This window comes from Artemia franciscana, chromosome 13 (genome assembly GCF_032884065.1).
Source record: "Artemia franciscana chromosome 13, ASM3288406v1, whole genome shotgun sequence".
In the NCBI taxonomy this organism is placed as follows: domain Eukaryota; kingdom Metazoa; phylum Arthropoda; class Branchiopoda; order Anostraca; family Artemiidae; genus Artemia; species Artemia franciscana.
Window position 1 is genome coordinate 14,071,100 of NC_088875.1, and position 18,020 is coordinate 14,089,119.

Consider the following 18,020-nt stretch of genomic DNA (forward strand, 5'->3'; position numbering starts at 1 on the left):
AGTATATGACTGCATATTGTTTTAAATTCCACTCAATATGCCCTTAAAGTTTCAGTCTAATACCATTAGACATCCTAAGGCATTTCAGATATATTCTTTTGACAACCTAGATCAACATACTTTCTTATTAGTCAAACATCCCCGGAAGTATCGACTTGTCCCGGAGTTTCAACTCAAGACCCTAAGCCTTTCTGGAGACACAGGATCAAACACGCCTCCATTTCCCAATAACAAACCCTATGTGTAAACAATAGACAATTTGCATAGCCTGGAACCCTTGCCCCAAGGGCTGTAGGGGGTCATTCCACCCCGTTAATGGACCTTCCGACTATTTTGAACAGGATGGCTAAATCAAAATTCTGATCAGACTTCTTAGGGGAAGAGTAGCTAAAACGGCCGTGGGAGGAGCGCAGGTCACTTTTGACTCTTAAAAGGTTACCAGAACTTTCAATTCTTAACTAAATGAGCCCCCTTTGAAGTTTCAAAGACAATTCCTTCCGTACAGTGGTCCGGGGAAAATAAAAATACATTGAAGCCATCATACTCTGCTTATATAGCGCTATTGCATAGCCTATGATTCTGTACGGTTCTTACTTTTGGCAATAAGTCTATCACTTTTTTAATATCACGGACGTTTGCACTTTGAGCCCGGGAAATCGAAAAAGATGAGATAAAATGAAAACAAAATTATTTAACATAACTGATTTATTTGGGTTACGTACAAAAAGAAACAATTTGTGATGAATTCCTATTCTTCATCAGCTTCAAGATTAATATTAGAGCCGAACTTGGCATAGAGTTGAGTTTTTAAATCGGACATGTTGGATTTCACCTCATTCATTGCATATTCTAAACTCTTCATTTGGTTTTCAAGCCCAGTCTTTGAACTCGATAAGCGTTCCTGAGAAATAAAATCATACATAAAAGATGCATATATATATATATATATATATATAAATATATATATATATATATATATATATATATATATATATATATATATATATATATATATATATATATACAATATTTATATATATAAAATGTAAAAGCGAACAAGCCCGCCATGAGGAAACAAAGCGACAAAAAATCTCAAGACGAAAAACAAAACAAACGGGAATACGTCCATTTCTAATGATAGAGGCTTGACATAATGGGCTAAAGAAGCCATTGAAATGATGAAAAAAACTGCTAATTTTTCTACAAATAGAGATAGGGGAAATTTAAATATTGACTCGATTTATGACATTATTTAAAGTGAACCTATAGTTAACTATCGTAATAATCATCGTAATTGCCAGGGGCCTAGAATAAATATAAGACCAAGAAGAATTACAGCACTGGATGCCGACAAATGGATTATTTCACGAATAAATAATTCATTTTATATTCATTTTCTTATGTTTTATCCAGTTGCTTTATAAAAAATATTCAAAAAGTATGTGACACTTTGGATGGGAAGGGATATTTATTTTGTGAGGAAGAATTAGAGACAGCACTAAAAGGAATAAAAAATAATAAGGCCCCAGGTGCTGATAGCGTAATAAATGAGTTTTCTTTTAATATGGTGGTTATGAAGTTAGATATAAACTAGTAAAGATTATGAATATGGTTTTTAAAAAAGGGAAATTACCTAGCCATTTTAGAAAATCTGAACTTCTTCAATAGCAGGTGTGACGAGACGACACACGACGTGGAGGTGGAGCAGGGATCTATTGCCGTGAAAACTTGCCAAGGAGATAACTTAATAACCCTTCAGATTCCTGTCACGAAACAATCTGGCTGTGGTGCAGATCGAGAGGGTTACCAAGAACTTACTCGTGTATCATTCTAGAAGCAGTATACCATTTCGAAAGTGCTTGGAACAGACGCAAATTAGTTACGTTTCTGCAGAATCAAGTTGATAACTTTCAGAAACAATCCAGTAATCCAGCTTTCATTGTAGCCGGAGATTTTAACTTAACCGACAAAAAGTGGATTTCACGTGTGTTGGATCTACAACAAGTTGTCGATATTCCCACTCATGAAAGTGGAAGCATACTGGACTTCACACTAACAAATATTGAGGTGTTTTAAGAACCAACAGTTTCCCTAGGACCACTCATTAAGTCAGAGCACAACGTTCTCTGGTGGAAACCAAAGAGCAGAAAGCATATACCGAAACCACAAAAGGTTAAAATTATTTACAGACCCCTCAGTAAAAGTTCCATCCAAGCATTTGGGAGGTGGATCACTAACTTTGACTTCGATCTAATCTGTGTTATAAAAAATATTGATGAAAAAGTTGAGACATTATACTCGATTCTGCAACAAATATACCTTGAATTTTTTCCAGGTAAGGAACGCACGACATGTGAGACGGATAAGCCGTGACTGAATATAAATTTAAAAAAAAAATTATCAAAGAACAACGTAAACTCAATGCTGCAGGAGACACGCTGAATGCAAACAAGATGAGAAACAAAGTCGTTTCAGCCCTCCGAGCTTCCCGAAAAAGATATGTCCGGGAAAAAATAGCACCACTCCTCAAGTCAGATTCTCGCAAGTGGCATGACGCAGTAAAACGGCTTAGAGAAAAAAAAAAAGAAAGGAAACGAAGTACGAATCGATAACCCAGATGGTAGTCTGAAAAAAGCCTCAGAAGTCAAGGAAACCTTTACTCATGTTTGTACTACCACCCAACCGTAAGTGACGAACAACATACAACAGTAGTACAGATGAAATCGGAGAGGGATCAGAAATGGCAATCCACTATGCAATCAGGCAGCAACGTAGCAACTGTGCCTCATACCCAGGTGGACGCCCTGTGAAATTACTGAAAGAGTACTCACCTTTCTCAAGCCTATCGCATCAGTGATAAACCCTAGTTTTTTAGAACAATCATTTCCGAAGATGTGAAAAGCTGCATATGTCCGTGTCCTACCGAAAGTCAAGACACCCCAATCACGTGATCAACTGAGACCAATATCGATAACTTCTAACTTAGCAAAAGTAGCTGAGGGTTTTATCTCCCGTTCTTTGTTAGAACAAATTGCCCCTCCGATCGATCCGTATCAATATGGTTGCATACGATGCAGCAGCACGGCAATATATCTAGTGCGAATGTATCACTTAATCGTCAAGTGGTTGGACACTTCTAATAGCACTGTCGACTTACTTTTGGCGGACTATCGAAAAGCGTTCGACCTTATTACACACATGACCGCATTAACGAATCTGAAAGAAATGGGAGCTAAAAACGAACACTATTATTAGTTAGAAAATTTTTACAGGGGAGACGGCAACCAGTCTACCCTTCGTTTGCAGAAGATACCTACTCTGAGTGGTTAGAACTAACCTGCGGCTGCCCTCAAGGAACGAAATTAGCTGCTGTTTTATTTCTTGCCGTCATCAACCCCATCCTTGCAGAATTTGAGCGTATCAAGTTTGTTGATAACTTGTCTGTACTTACCAAATATATAGTCGAAAATGCAGTAGCAAACCAGCAGTCAGACCCGACTTTATTCACAGACGTCATCAAGCAGTGTAAGTCGAATAGTCTACAAGTGAATGAATAGAAATCAAAAGTTTTACTAATTAATGCACTCAAGCGAGATATCACAATCCCTGATGTTCCGTTTCCAATGGTTTACTCTGCAACAGTCCTAGACGTAACATTTACAATCGTTTGAGCTGCATGTAGACAATAGTGTGCACAAAGGACACTACTCGATCCAGAGTATAACAAGTATGCAGAGGTTAGGCTTGTCTGATTGTCAGGTCCTGCTGGCGTATACAATCTACATCAGGCCTATCCTCGAGCATTGCTGTTCCATTTGGGGTCTCCAAACTCAGAACACAGCTTACATGGCAGCTTAACTAGAAGATGTTAAGCTGAAAAACGCACTACTAAGATAATGCTCGGACCTAGTTTCAGCAACTACGAAAGTACCCTTGAGCTCTTGAACTTGCCTTCCTTATTCGATCGAAGGCATGAGCTAATAATGTAACTTGGGAAATCACCCTCCAAATATGAGTCCCTTCCCTCCAACAAACTCATATCTAGACCCCTGTCGACATTATAATCGTATTTAGAGATGACTTTGGTCGCTTTAACCTGGTTGTAAAAAGAAGTCAAACGAGGGGCTTAACCATGTTTACGCATATAGCCCTGAACGGAAATAGAAAATGAAATCCGACCAACATCCGTCCCTTATCAATGGTTTTCCGGGCAATATTATTGTAATTTCGGGTAAAAATAAAATTACAATTTACTCTGAGATACAAAAAAATACAAAAAAAAATGTTCTAGAAAAGAACGCAATTCTTCGATTTTTGAGAACACAAACAAAATAAAAAAAAAAAATCTCAAAAGTTTTATACAATCTGAAAAGTTTCGAGTAAACTCAAATTCATACTACAGAAGGGTTGACAGATCAGTTTTCGCAGCCTCTTCTTCCAAAAATGTCAAATTTCAAGATTTCGAGGAAATACATGTCTTACACATTTTTAAGAAATATTTTAAGGATACCGACCCTTACAAAACCTTGAAAAAATCTTACATCTTTCATAGCTACCAAAGACCATAACGATGAAAATAAATGAAAATTATGATTGAATCATTTATACGTATTTTAATAATCATTTTTATAGTTTTTTATTCAACAAATCTATATCAATTGGTAAACAGAAGAAATTTTAATGAAAAAAAAAGAATAAAAAAGGGTAAAAAAAAGCATATTCTTTTAGTAGGATTTTTCTTTAACACAACTCCAGCTGAGAATAATTAAAAACTTCAGGAAAAAATTTTAAAATGCACAAATGGTACCCTTATTTCGATAGGTATTCAAAGGAGCCTTTATTATTTTGAAAATTTTTCAATAAACTGAATGATACATTCTTCTTCATTTTTTGGAATAAATCATAACGATCCATTATATGTTCATCATAATGATAAACATAACAGACACTTATGATGGGATTGTTTATTTGTATTACAAGAATAATTTTTATGGTTTGTCATTGAACATGTTCAGATTAATTATTAAACCGAAGAAATTTTAATGAAGAAAATGAAGAAGAAGAGGAAGAAAAAGCCGTCTTACTTGAGCTTCATCCTGAGAGCAATGGATAAAAGCTTCACCAATCATAAAGGGTATTGGCCCTGCCGCCTCGTCCAACAACATTATATCATCACTGGCATCCTCAATATTCTTTAGATCATTCTACAAAAAATAAAACTTTGAGCAAATCAAAAAACGAATATAAACAGCACAGATAGAAAAATATTTCAAATATGAATACCAAAAAGGTGTTCATTGTAAAAATAAATAAATAAAAAAAAGGAAAAAAACGCCTTTTCAACAATCTTTACATGTGGCATCCATCATGTTGTCATAGCTTTACGATTGTCTTCGCGTGCATCCTTCATAATAATTACTTGTCATGGCATCATAATTGTCTTTGTGTGCATCCTTCATAATAGTTACCTACATAATTATGGCACAGTCCTTGTCGTAGATCACAAATGTCTTTGTGCGTATCCTTTCATAATAATCACCCTAATAACGATAACAGATGTCTTTGGGGTATCCTTTCATAATAATTACCCTAATAATAATGTCACAGCCCTTTTCATAGCATGACAAATGTCTTTTATCCTTCATAATAATTACCCTCATAATAATGTCACTGCCCTTAAATGTGTTTTTATGTACCCTTCATAATAGTTAACCTCATAATAATGTCATAGTCCTTGTCATACCATCACAAATGTTTTTGTGTATATCCTTCATAATAATGTCACAGGCCTTGTCATAGCATCAACAAATGTCATTCACTATTTATGGGTTGCGGCAAAATTTATTACGCATAAAACGCACCTTTTACTACAAACATGAGGAGAAACTTTGACATTTTAGAATAATATTAATAAGTTCAAAAACTTGTGTGGAATCCAGTTCCTATAAATCAGAGCGTCTGGACTACATCACTTTTGATTAATTAACTTATGAACAAACGGTATATTTGTTACCACTTTTTAAACCCATTTCTAGTGATGTCACTTTTTTTGTGTGGTCACAGAAATAAGTCACCTTTTGTGGCCCCTTCAAGAGCTGAACACGGAATCCCCTTCTGGGAGCAATTATATTCGGTAAGGGCCTAAAAAAATCATCAAGAGATTCAGTCATCACTTTTTTCCTAGCTAAATTATATGAAAAAAGAAAAATTCTACGAAAATTGTTTATAAGTTAATTGCCTTTACCTGACCAGGTCACTGTCTAATGAGCATCATCTTATGAGTTTTCTAAATACCTAAGAATCTTTTCTGCTATTTTTCCAATATGCAGAGGAGCTGCAATTATAGTTTATTTGCCTTAAACTCAGAATTTACCAGTCTTATTTTATAAAACAGCTTTAGAGCTGATTTCTTTCTAAAGTTGGCAGGAGTCCAAGATAAATGAAAACTACTTTGGTACAACTAAAAATTAATTTTTGATAATTCAAATGTAAAAATTGTAAATTTTCAAATTCTACAATGCATCAACTTTGAAATGATATATATTTCTTGAATTTCATTGGTAGTCAACCTATGTTTATTTATCCCTTTTTAGCTAAGCGCTGTATCCAGCTGTCAGGGATTCAAAACTGATGACATCTACTTTGATGCAATTATAAACTGTTTAATATAATTTCAAACGTGAAAAATTTTATATTTTCAAATTTCTCACTGCAGCCACTTTGAAATGGTTTATATTTCTTGCATTTTATTAAACTGGAAGTTAACTTATTTTTATTTATGAGAAACATTTTTTTTCTGTCGTGCAACTGTTATATAGTCCTCTTTTTCCAAGGATGTTGTGTCAAAATAAGAGAAACGTGCATTTCTAAGCCAATATTCCTCTATTATACAGGCAATATTCTATTATTAAGCCAATATTCTATTATATCCTCTTCTGCTTACGGTTTTTTTTTATTATTATAGTTTATCATTTTTTTTTTCCTATTTTCTTTATTATGAGTGTCGTCAACAACAATATTTGTCATTACAGAGCATTTAACAGGGTTTGCATCCTTTTTATTTAAGGACTAGTTCAGGCATAATGGATCAATGGTTCAATATCATTTAAAAAAATTTCTCAGAAATGTTGGATAAAAAGAACTCCAGTCCATCCTTCTTAGCATCATTATCCCATAAGCATTAAGGTGATTGAATTTCAATATTAATCTTAGAAAAATAAGATATTATATTAGTTTTTTATTAGAAAGAAATAAGTAAGATTATTTACTTCAAAATTTCACAAATAGGAGTGAAATTCAACACAAACTAGAAAGAAACGTTTGTATTTTGTTCTTGTATTTTCTTTTTTTGAACAAATTAGAAAAAACCTAAAAATTCTACTGGTATTTTTAATATCAAAAAACATAATTAGGATAAAAGCTACACATATAGTTTTATTTGGTTGGAGATTACCACCATTTATGACCATAGATTTTGTAGAAACTTGAAGCCATCACCTGAAAAACAGAAAAATGGTGGCCCAAAAATGCACTTTTACCAATTTCCCCCCACACATCCCCTAGTATAGACCATATACCCTCCTGTCCCAAGAGAATGGGTAACTTGTAAGAGTGGAAACTGCTGATAGTGTTGGAAAAAAAATCCTCAATACCATCTAGCGTTTGGTGACACTTGACATTTTTTCAAGCTTTGCAATTGTTTTTTCCTGTCAGAAACTGAGACGAGACGCTTATTACAACAATAATTTTACGATTACACTAATTAAATTAGTGATTGCTATGATTACGCTTAAAAATGTCAAGTAACACCAAATGCTAGATGGCACTGAAGGTTTTTTTTTGTTGATACTAGTTCCCACTCTTGTAAGCTACTCGTACTTTTGGCTCCAGTCCCAAGAGCGATCAGTATGCGCCTATGTTTTTGGTCACTTGCGTATTTTGAAGAGGCCATAAGTAGCAGAATCAAGAGTAATTTGAGTTACCTGCATACTTTTCAACTCATCTTTTAACTCTTCAAATCTGGCATTAAGTCTTGCAAACTTGTTGATTTTCTGCTGATCTTCTTCCAAAATATGGACATCAGTGTCCTGAAACAATCAATCAAAACTTAAAAAATAATCTGCATAATAGAGATGTTAGCATAAAATAATTAGCACATTATTTTCTTAGGATATGATAATTCTTTAGGCCTACAATTTAACCTGAAAAAAAATTGCATATTATTCAAAAAACCATCAACTAAATAATATCAAGTCTAGACTATGGTGTGCAAAATAAAAATTTGAGAAGTTCTTTCTCATCAACTTTCCCCCCACTGACAATATTATCAAAGAAAAGGGGCAATGTACCATTTACATGCCTCCTTGAGACCAGATTGTTCATTTCATAGGATTATAGAGACATCCATCTTTCCCATACATACAAACTCTGAGCACTTCTTATTAACACTTAAACCTGATTATTTTCGTGTGAAATCTGGTGTGCTCTGTTTTGATGACAGTTTCTTACAGAGCTATGTCGTTGGAGAATCCTACCATAAACTCCATGGCTTACCATTCTAGTCTTTGTCAAGGCAGCTCTCCAAGGTGTCACAAATATCAATTGACCATGTTTCTGAACTGTTTGTTCAAATCATTGACTACCTAGGGTAGTAAATCTGTTTTTAGTTTAAAAATGGGGAGGGTGGCTTAGAATTTTCAGGTAGACAAAACTCGATTTTGGCGAAGAAAATAAGAGATTTTCTTAGTAAGAGGTATTAAATGCATTGTTAATTATAAAGAACATTGCAGACATGACGTCCCATGTGATTTTGGAACAGTTTGCCAAACCCTCAAGATACAAGCACAACTTCCCATATATTGTTTCTTGTAATCATAGGCAGCACAACAGCGCTGCCTATGATTACAAGAAATTTGTGCTTTACTGAAAAACAAAACACATATGAAATTTTTTCACTTTTCTTAATTTCATAAATAAAAAATTATCAAAACATTTAAGGAATAAACATCAGTATATGCCAATGTCAATTAAACTGACAATCCACTGTCATTTGTTTTTTTTTTGTTTTGTTTTTTTAGTAAAGCGCAAATTGTGTTCTGGTCTTGAGAAGGCATGGGGGTTATCAACCCTACTCATGTTAATTTTTGCTCATCTTGAGTTTGACTTGGCTAATTTCTATTGGCTTTGAGTTTAATTTATTTATTGATAGCGATTTATGGAATACACCCACAAACTCTTTGATTACACAGAAACATTACATATCCTAAAAATAAAGACCCTGTCTGAGAAGCAGAAGGAACTAGTTCTAAAACTGGGCAAATTTATTCTGAAGATACAACCCTTAGCCATTTACTCCCAGAAATACCCACAATTGCTCTCTACTGGCTCTAGTACCAACAAAAGTAAAAAAGAATTCATAGTTAGCTTTGTCATTTTTCTGATTTAAGCCATGTTTTCTTAATATGCCTAACAAGAATAGAGATTTTTGTAACACTAATAAAACTAGCTTTGCACTAGTTCACTGAACAAGCAACACTACAGCAACTACCACAAACTCAACCCAAAACTGACGTTGTCAAGTCATATTAACACTAATCTGCAGAGGAACAATCATTGATACATGCGGTTTGCAGTTACCAAGAAGGTTGAAACAGCATTTCTGCAGCTCACTCTTGGTAGAAAGACATGTAACTGGACCATTAACAAAGAGAGATTCTATTTTTGCAAAAAAGTAAGTTCATGGAATTAGGTCTTACTCTCAATGTTTTGTTTCTAATTGTCAACCATAACAAAGTTTTTTTTTTCAATTTCAAGCTCTGTGCGCTATTAATCCCCTTTTTCTACTCCTACATACAATTATATTTTCACAATCTTCTTGTGGCCGACTTAGCATTCCTATCGAAACATTTTCAGCAAAGCAATGGCCAGAGGCGGATCCAGGATTTCCTTTAGGGGGGGGGGGCATAATAGGTTGCTTTGATAAACTTGCGAAAAAAGAAATAACTGCAATTTAAAGGGGGCCTTGACACTTATGTGTTGTAGGTAGTTAGTGAAAATGCTCGTAAATTCAATTTAAAATCTGGCGAGGGTTAAAGTTCTAATAAATCTGTTGAAATTAAAATAGTACAGAAATATTGATACAAAAATAGTAGGTTATAAAAACCACCCCACCATAAAAAAAAATAAAACCATCTAGAAAAAAATGATATTTAATAATTTCTGCATAATTTTTTGCCTTGCACTTCTGACTGCTATAGCAAGTGAGTTAATCTTTTTATTGTAAAAAAAAAATGGTCTTAAACCATCTTTTGGGGTCATGCACTCTGTGACACAGGTCAAACCACTTAGCATGTTGCCTAACTCTAAGGCATCGCTTAGTAACTATGATAATAATGAAGAGTGGGAAATGAGAATAAAGATACAACTTGTATATTCGTAAAAAATATAATAAACATTAAATACTAGTTCTTTTAGGGGTGTAACAAGAACAAGAGCTAAGAGCTCATATGGCACTTGTGACGAGGCAAGAAGAGCTAAGAGCCAAGAGATCATATGGTATGAGCTCGAACAAAATTCTATGAATCAATAGATTGATTTAAAAGGAAAATAAGAGGCTGAATGCCGGTCAGGATTTAAAATAAGAGCTCTGAGTCACGATGTCCTTCTAAATATCAAAATTCATTAAAATCCCATCACACACTCGTAAGTTATAAATACCTATTTTTTTCTAATTTTTCCTCTCTCTTTAGCCCCCCCCCCCAGATGGTCGAATCTGGGAAAACGACTTTATCAAGTCAATTTGTGCAGCTCCCTGACACGCTTACCAATTTTCATCGTCCTAGCACGTCCAGAAGCTCTAAGACATGAATTCCTTCTAAATATCAAATTTCATTAAGATCCGATCACCTATTCATAAAATAAAAATACCCCAATTTTCTCGTTTTCCCAGATTTCCGGTTTCCCCTCCAGCTCCCCCAATGTCACAGGATCTGGTCGGAATTTAAAATTAGAGCTTTAAAGCACAAGATCCTTCTAAATTTCAAATTTCATTAAGATCTGGTCACCCTTTCGTAAGTTATAAATACCTCAATTTTCAAAATTACCCCCCCCCCAACACTCCACCAAAGAGAGCAGATCCGGTCCGGTTATGTCAGTCACGTATCTTAGACAGGTTTTTGTTCTTCCCATCCAGTTTCATCCGGATATCACCGCTGTAAGTATTTTCTAAGATTTCCGGTCCCCCCCCCCATCTACCCCCCGCCCAATTACGCTGGATCTGGTTGAGATTTAAAATAAGAGATCTGAGTTACGAGGTCCTTCTATATATGAAGTTTCATGAAGATCCGATCACTCCTTCGTAAGTTAAAAATACGTCATTTTTTCTAATTTTTCAGAATTAACCCCCCCCCCCAATAGAGCCGATCCGTTCCAATTATATAAATCACGTATCTAACACTTCTGCTTATTTTTCCCACCAAGTTTCATCCCGATCCCTCCAATCTAAGCGTTTTCCATGATTTTAGGTTCCCCTACCCCAAACTCCCCCCCAATGTCACCAGATCAAGTTGGGATTTAAAATAAGAGCTTTAAGACACGATATCCTTCTAAATATCAAATTTCATTGAGATCCGATCACCCGTTCGTAAGTTAAAAATACCACATTTTTTCTAATTTTTCAGAATTAACCCCCCCCTAACTACCCCAAAGAGAGCGGATCCATTCCGGTTATGTCAATCATGTATCTAGGACTTGTGTTTATTTTTCCCACTAAGTTTCATCCTGATCCCTCCACTCTAAGGGTTTTCCAAGATTTTAGGCTTCCCCCTCCCCCAATATCACCAGATCCTGTCGGGATTTAAAATTACAGCTATGAGACACGATATCTTTCCAAACATCAAATTTCATAAAGATCTGATCAACAGTTCGTAAGTTAAAAATACTTCAATTTTTCTGTGTTTTTTTTTCCGAATTAACGCCCCCCCCCCCTAGATGGTCAAATCGCCAAAATGCCAAATTTCATCGTCCTAGCTTACCTGGAAGTGCCTAAAGTAGCAAAACCAGGACCAACAGACCGACAGAATTTGCGATTGCTATATGTCACTTGGTTAATACCAAGTGACATAAAAACCAGAACGAAGAGATAGAAGACATTTAAAACGAGGGTTTTAAGTAAAGGCAATAAAGCATTAACTAATCACTGTTTTTTTAAAAATATTGTTTCAGTAAATAGTGTCAAGTTTGACGTCATCTCCAAAATTTAATAATCAAAATTTTACTTTTCATAACAACGTAGCGTATCTTTCCACTTTTTAGAGTTTGATATATTTCGCTTAAATTACAAAATTCACAATTTTATAGGAAAAATTCCATTTCTGTATTTCCACTAACCGCCGCTTTATAATGGCTTGTCCTATCAGTCTAGAGTCCAGTCAGTTTAGAGCTCTTTGTTAGTATTTCCTCTTCTATTCATCCTAAAATATTCGAACAAAGACCAAAATCGTCAGAAAAATATGAACTCTAATAAAGACTAATCTGAAACTAAGAATATGAGTCGAAATACTTCTTAAGAGACAAATAATTATTTGCTTGTTATTTTTTGTATTTGATAGGATAGATTGGTGATTTAATTCTCAGGGTTTCAAGCTGTAGTAGATTTATATTTTTTTTTATCTTTAGATTTTCAGATATTGAATTCAAAGTTTAAATGTCCATATTTCTGTTGAGCACAAAAGTATAAATTTGAGATTCGACTCAGATTTAGCATTAATTAAGAAATTTGTCCTGTAAAAATTCTGATTTATAAATAACTAATCGTGGAAATATGATTGGATGGCATGTATCAAAATAAGTATAAAAATCCTCAGCTGTATATGTAGCAGTTCAGACAATTTTATGGACAAATATATACAACCCCTTTACAAAAACATAACTATATTTTGTGACTGGTTGGTATTGAGAAGGTGAAAAATTCTGTAGTAATATTGTTGTTGCAATCCGTTTCTGTGGTTAACTCATGTTGTGTGAATTTCCACTTTTATCAACATTTTATTAGTGAATGTTTGAAAAAAAAATCGATGCCATCCCACTGATTCAAAGTGAGAATTCAGAGACCCATCTATACCAGCTAGATAAAAAAAAATCCCTCTTGCGACATTCTAGGACCACTGGATTGATACAATCACTCATGGAAAAAAAACAAATCAACACACATCCATGATCTGTCTTCTAGCAAAAAATACAAAATTCCACATTTTTGCAGATGGGAGCTTGTAACTTCTACAGTAGGGTTCTCTGATACACTGAATCTGATGGTGCGATTTTCGTTAAGATTATATGACTTTTATATTATATGATCCTATTATATGACCCTTTTTCTAGAATTGGGCAAATTTTCTCAGGCTTGTAACTTTTGATGGGTAAGACTGAAATAGATAAAACTTGTATATTTAAAATCAACATGAAAATACAATTCTTTTGATGTAACTGTTGGTATCAATATTCTATTTTTTAGAGTTTTGGTTACTATTGAGCTGGGTTGCTCCTTACTACAGTTTTTTTACCATGAACTGTTTGACACAAACAGACTCTCTTGATAAACCTAAATTTAATTAAATACTTTTTGGCAGTATGCGGCATTAGTAAAATCTAGCAGAGACCATACAAAGTAACTGAAACCTTCTTTCTAACTTGTTTGCAAAGAGAAAGTCTTAATAATTAAAAACTTATTATAAACTACAACTATTAAAACCAATTACCAAAAAAATAACTTTCTTCCCATTCCAAACCAGAGCAAGTGGTCCCAACCACAAATCCACCACTACATCAGGAAGGGGGGGTTCCCTGTATCCACCACTGGCAGAGGCCCAATTTATATCCTGAATTTACAGGCTTTTCGTTTTAGCACAATTTTCACTTTCCTTTTTTCTTTGTTTTCTTTTTTATTTATGAATACCAAATGAGGTAAACTTGTTTCAGTAGAAATTACAACATTAAAGATAACTTTTAAAGACAGCACTTCATTACAAGAACAACAAATATAACAACAATTTTCTTAAAACAGATCACAACAAGACTTAGTATGGAACTCTGTAGAGGCTAATTGACTTTAGAGACTGGATCATGATCCAGTTTCCAAAGTCAATCTTTAAATCTTTAAAGTACAACTCTTTTTTGTGACAGTGTGATCCAAGTCTTCTATACACAGCTGGACAAAGATTTTCGACATCTACTTTTCTGGGCAAAGGATTGGTATATTTTGAATTGGTGCTGACAGGTATTGTTATATTCTGTAAAAGTGAAGAAGCAAGTTGGAGTAACAAAATCAATGCTCCAATCAAAGCATGTTCTATTTATTAGGTCAGCACTATCATGTCAGAACTGAAGACTAGGTCACTGCAGTCTCTGGAGGCATAGTAGATATCTCAGGTAAGATAGTTGATTTGGTGACACTGCATTGCACTTTTTGACTCTTGCTCTATCTCTCTTATTAAGAGGATGCCGTATTGATTAGCAACATTTAAGTGTGGATGTACAGTAGACACAAAAAGTGTCTTCAGATACAATAATTAGCAATTCAACTGATAGGTGACATCTGAAACATGATTCTGAAACTTGAGATTTGAGTCAAAATAAACCACAAGGTCTCAAAGATGCTCCAAATTTAAGACAGATTTTGCATCAATGAGGTAATGATAATATTGAAAGAGCCTGTGCAAGTAGTGCATAGTACTGGAGTTAGCTTTGTTAATAAACATAGAGTTTGCAGTATACCCCCTACATAGTGTTCAAATTATCCTGACATAACAAAATCTCAAGCTCATTCATTACTGAGCTGTACATCTTCACATCATCTGCAAACATTCTTATAGTCAAGTCTTTAACAAAATTCAGCAAATCATTCATATAAAGCAGAAGAGTGATTGCCCAAGACAATCACCTTGCAATACTTACCTTATCACTAGCATAGGTGGCAACAAAAAATATCCTACCACAAGCTCTTGGGTTCTATTTGTAAGGTAATCTATTATCCATACTTTTGTTTGTGTACAATATAGATTACATGTCTGAATATTTATGATATTTAAATGATTTGGCATTAAAAGAGAAACAACCAGTATATATCCTCCCCAATAACACACATCCTAACTTGCCTGATGATTTATATGTCAATACAATTTTATAGACTAATTTAATGTAGTAGTGATGGAATTTTTGCCTTGGCTTCTCAAACTGTCAAGAGTAGTCAAATGTTCATACCAACCAATACATGTGCTGTTGTCTAGCTATAATTGATCAGTTGTAACAATTTTTGAAGCTTAGCCACCTCACTAGACTGCAAAAATTGTATGATGAAACCATTTACTCTATCATAAACATCTATTGTTTGAGACTGTTTATTGTATCTAGCCAAGCCACAGCATAAACTTTGGTAAAAACTCTAGTTTTGGGCAATCTTAGAAATCTGATTCATGAAGTGAAAGAAAATCATAGGAATGAACCTACAGCCAAAACTTGGGGCCTCAAATGGTATCTTCAAGTTCTCCCCTCAACCTCTTCTCCTATCTACAAACCCTTAAAATTCCACAATAAGATGACTTGACCTGCACATCTCTTAACTTGGACATAAGTTTTACTGTGAATCTGCTTCTCTTAAACTCCAATGTGGTTTCCAGAATTTGGACTGGATTTAAAGCCAGATTTTTTCCCCAAGAGGTAGACACCAGATGGAAAACATCTTCCATGCCCATATTTGGCAAAAACTCGAATAGTCTTCAAGCAGAAACAGTGATTGCACCTACATCTGCTGGAACTGTCCATCTCATTCAATGGCTCACTGGTGCAAACTTCATCATATAAGCGTCTTGCTGGGAAGCTGATGCTGCTTGTCATACCCAACCATCTTGCATAATATATCTGAAGTTGCTGTTGGACAGTTGTGTCAGCTTTAAATAACTAAAGAATGGCCATCAAAGGTCATATATTCATAGTGGTAACAATTACCAAGTGAGCTTAAATTACATCTCTCCAGTAGACCTCACTTACAGCATGTCACTAGGAAATAAGACAGTGACAAAAAATCACTATGTTCAACATGGAGCACAACAAGTTCAGTATGTACCTTAATTTTGCTCAAAAGTGCAAATTAAGGTAATCTTTCCAAATTCTCAAAACCCTAGAAATTTGGATTTACCAAAGTTATGAGTCTCAAATTACTTTTCTTAGACTTCAATTGTGCAATCTTTTGGCATGATTTCTTTTCTGAACTAAACACTATATCAACAAAGGGATAATATATTTTGATTCTCTATTCAACAACCTTTGCAAACATGATGGACAATACCCCATAATCTGTGTTCAAGTCAGCAGTGAACAAGGAGTGGTTCAAAAAGCCATGGTATACCTTTACAGATGCTACAGACAATTAATTATCATCATTGAAGCTGGTGGATGGAGGATTGGTCCTATTACTATCGAGTGGGACTTGAATTAATAACGATTTGTTGAATTTAGTTATTTTCTAGCAACTTTGTTGATCCAACACAGCTTGTGGTATGAGTTTAGTGGTTGGCTGCTTTTAAAGGAAATAGTCTAATAAAATAAGGGTAGCACTGTTGGATTTCTTATTTTATGCTCTTTTGAGATATCCTGGTGACTTTCCTGGGCATATACCCTACTTCTATTCCCCAAAGGGCCCATATATGTCTGGATTAATTAAATATAGTGGCATTTCTTAATTTCTCTGTTAAAACCAGCTTTAAGAAATTTGATTTAAATTTTGTCTGTAACTGATTGCAATATTTATCAAAGTGTTATTTGTAGTAACTAAAAAGTGGATAACAATGGAAAGAAATACAATATCTTCATTAATAGAAACACGCTGTATATTGTAAGGTAAGAACTTCATTGTTTCCTTTTGTTATCAATGCATTCTTAGAGCCAGGACTGTATGCAAGGGGGTACTCAATATGCCCTCCCCCCAAAAAAAACCTGGCTTACTTGTAAAAAATGGCAAAATGTATGATTTTTTTGTAACCCCCCCCCCTGTAACATTCTAACTCATCCTTCTATTCTAAGTGACCTGGGTTTCTAGTACTTACCAATAAAAGGTCATAAATTTTACATGGTGTCAGAAGCCTCGTAAAGAAAAATGGAAATCAGTGTTCCTTACCCAACGATGGACTGGACAAGTGACAATCTTAAAGAAGCATGGACAAGATTCAAAAACCATGCAACTCTGATGTTTGAAGGCCCCCTGAGTGAAAAAACTGAAAAAGTCCAGTGTGCCTTCTTACTAATTTGGCTTGGAGATAAAGGAAGAGACATCTTCAGTACTTTTACATTCACAACAGAAGAGAAAGATAAAATTCAATCTCATATAAACAAATTCACTGAATACTTCAACCCAAAAAGCAACACTGTCTTCTCAAGGTACCTTTTTCATAAACGTGACCAGCGAGATAACGAATCAGTTGAGCAATACATAACCAATTTGAAGATTCTGGCTCGTGAATGTGCATATACGACGACAGCTATTACGGAGGAAATGATTAGAGACAGATTTGTATGTGGAATTTCATCAGCAAAGGTTAGAGAGAAGCTCCTCCAAGTAGGGTCCAACCTTACCTTGTCAAAAGCAGTTAACATTGCTCGAACACATGTAGAAACCCAGGTGCAGCTCAAAACAATGTCACAATCCGATCCAAGTGGAAGCCAACCATATCAAGAAACATACATAAAACAGGAGATCGACTTTGTTAAAAAATCAAAGAAAATAAACTATTCCACATCAAGTAGACAATGCTATTACTGTGGTGGAGATTATTCAGCCTCCCACAAATGCCCAGCTAAAGGAAAAATATGCAGCAACTGTAACAAACCAAATCATTTTGCAAAGGTTTGCAAAAGCACTAAAAAATCAGTAAACTTTATAAACCAACAACAGCAAAATCACGATCACAGGAATGACAGTAGTGATGAGCTATTTATTGATATTATAAACAAGGATAAAAGTGATGGTCAAC

The 18,020-nt window shown here is 34.7% G+C and overlaps 1 protein-coding gene across 3 annotated transcripts in view; it reads right to left on the minus strand.

Annotated features, from left to right (window-relative positions):
* Positions 1–687: 687 nt before the first annotated feature.
* Positions 688–18,020, minus strand: part of LOC136034560 (prefoldin subunit 4-like) — a 31,440-nt gene continuing 14,107 nt past the window's right edge. For all 3 annotated transcript variants that reach the window (XM_065715800.1, XM_065715802.1, XM_065715801.1), the window contains exons 2-4: positions 7,983–8,087; positions 5,085–5,204; positions 688–901 (exon numbers count right to left, since the gene is read on the minus strand). In XM_065715800.1, coding sequence (XP_065571872.1) covers positions 749–901; positions 5,085–5,204; positions 7,983–8,087 — 378 coding nt within the window. In that variant the 3' untranslated portion in view covers positions 688–748. The remainder of the gene's footprint in view (positions 902–5,084; positions 5,205–7,982; positions 8,088–18,020) is intronic.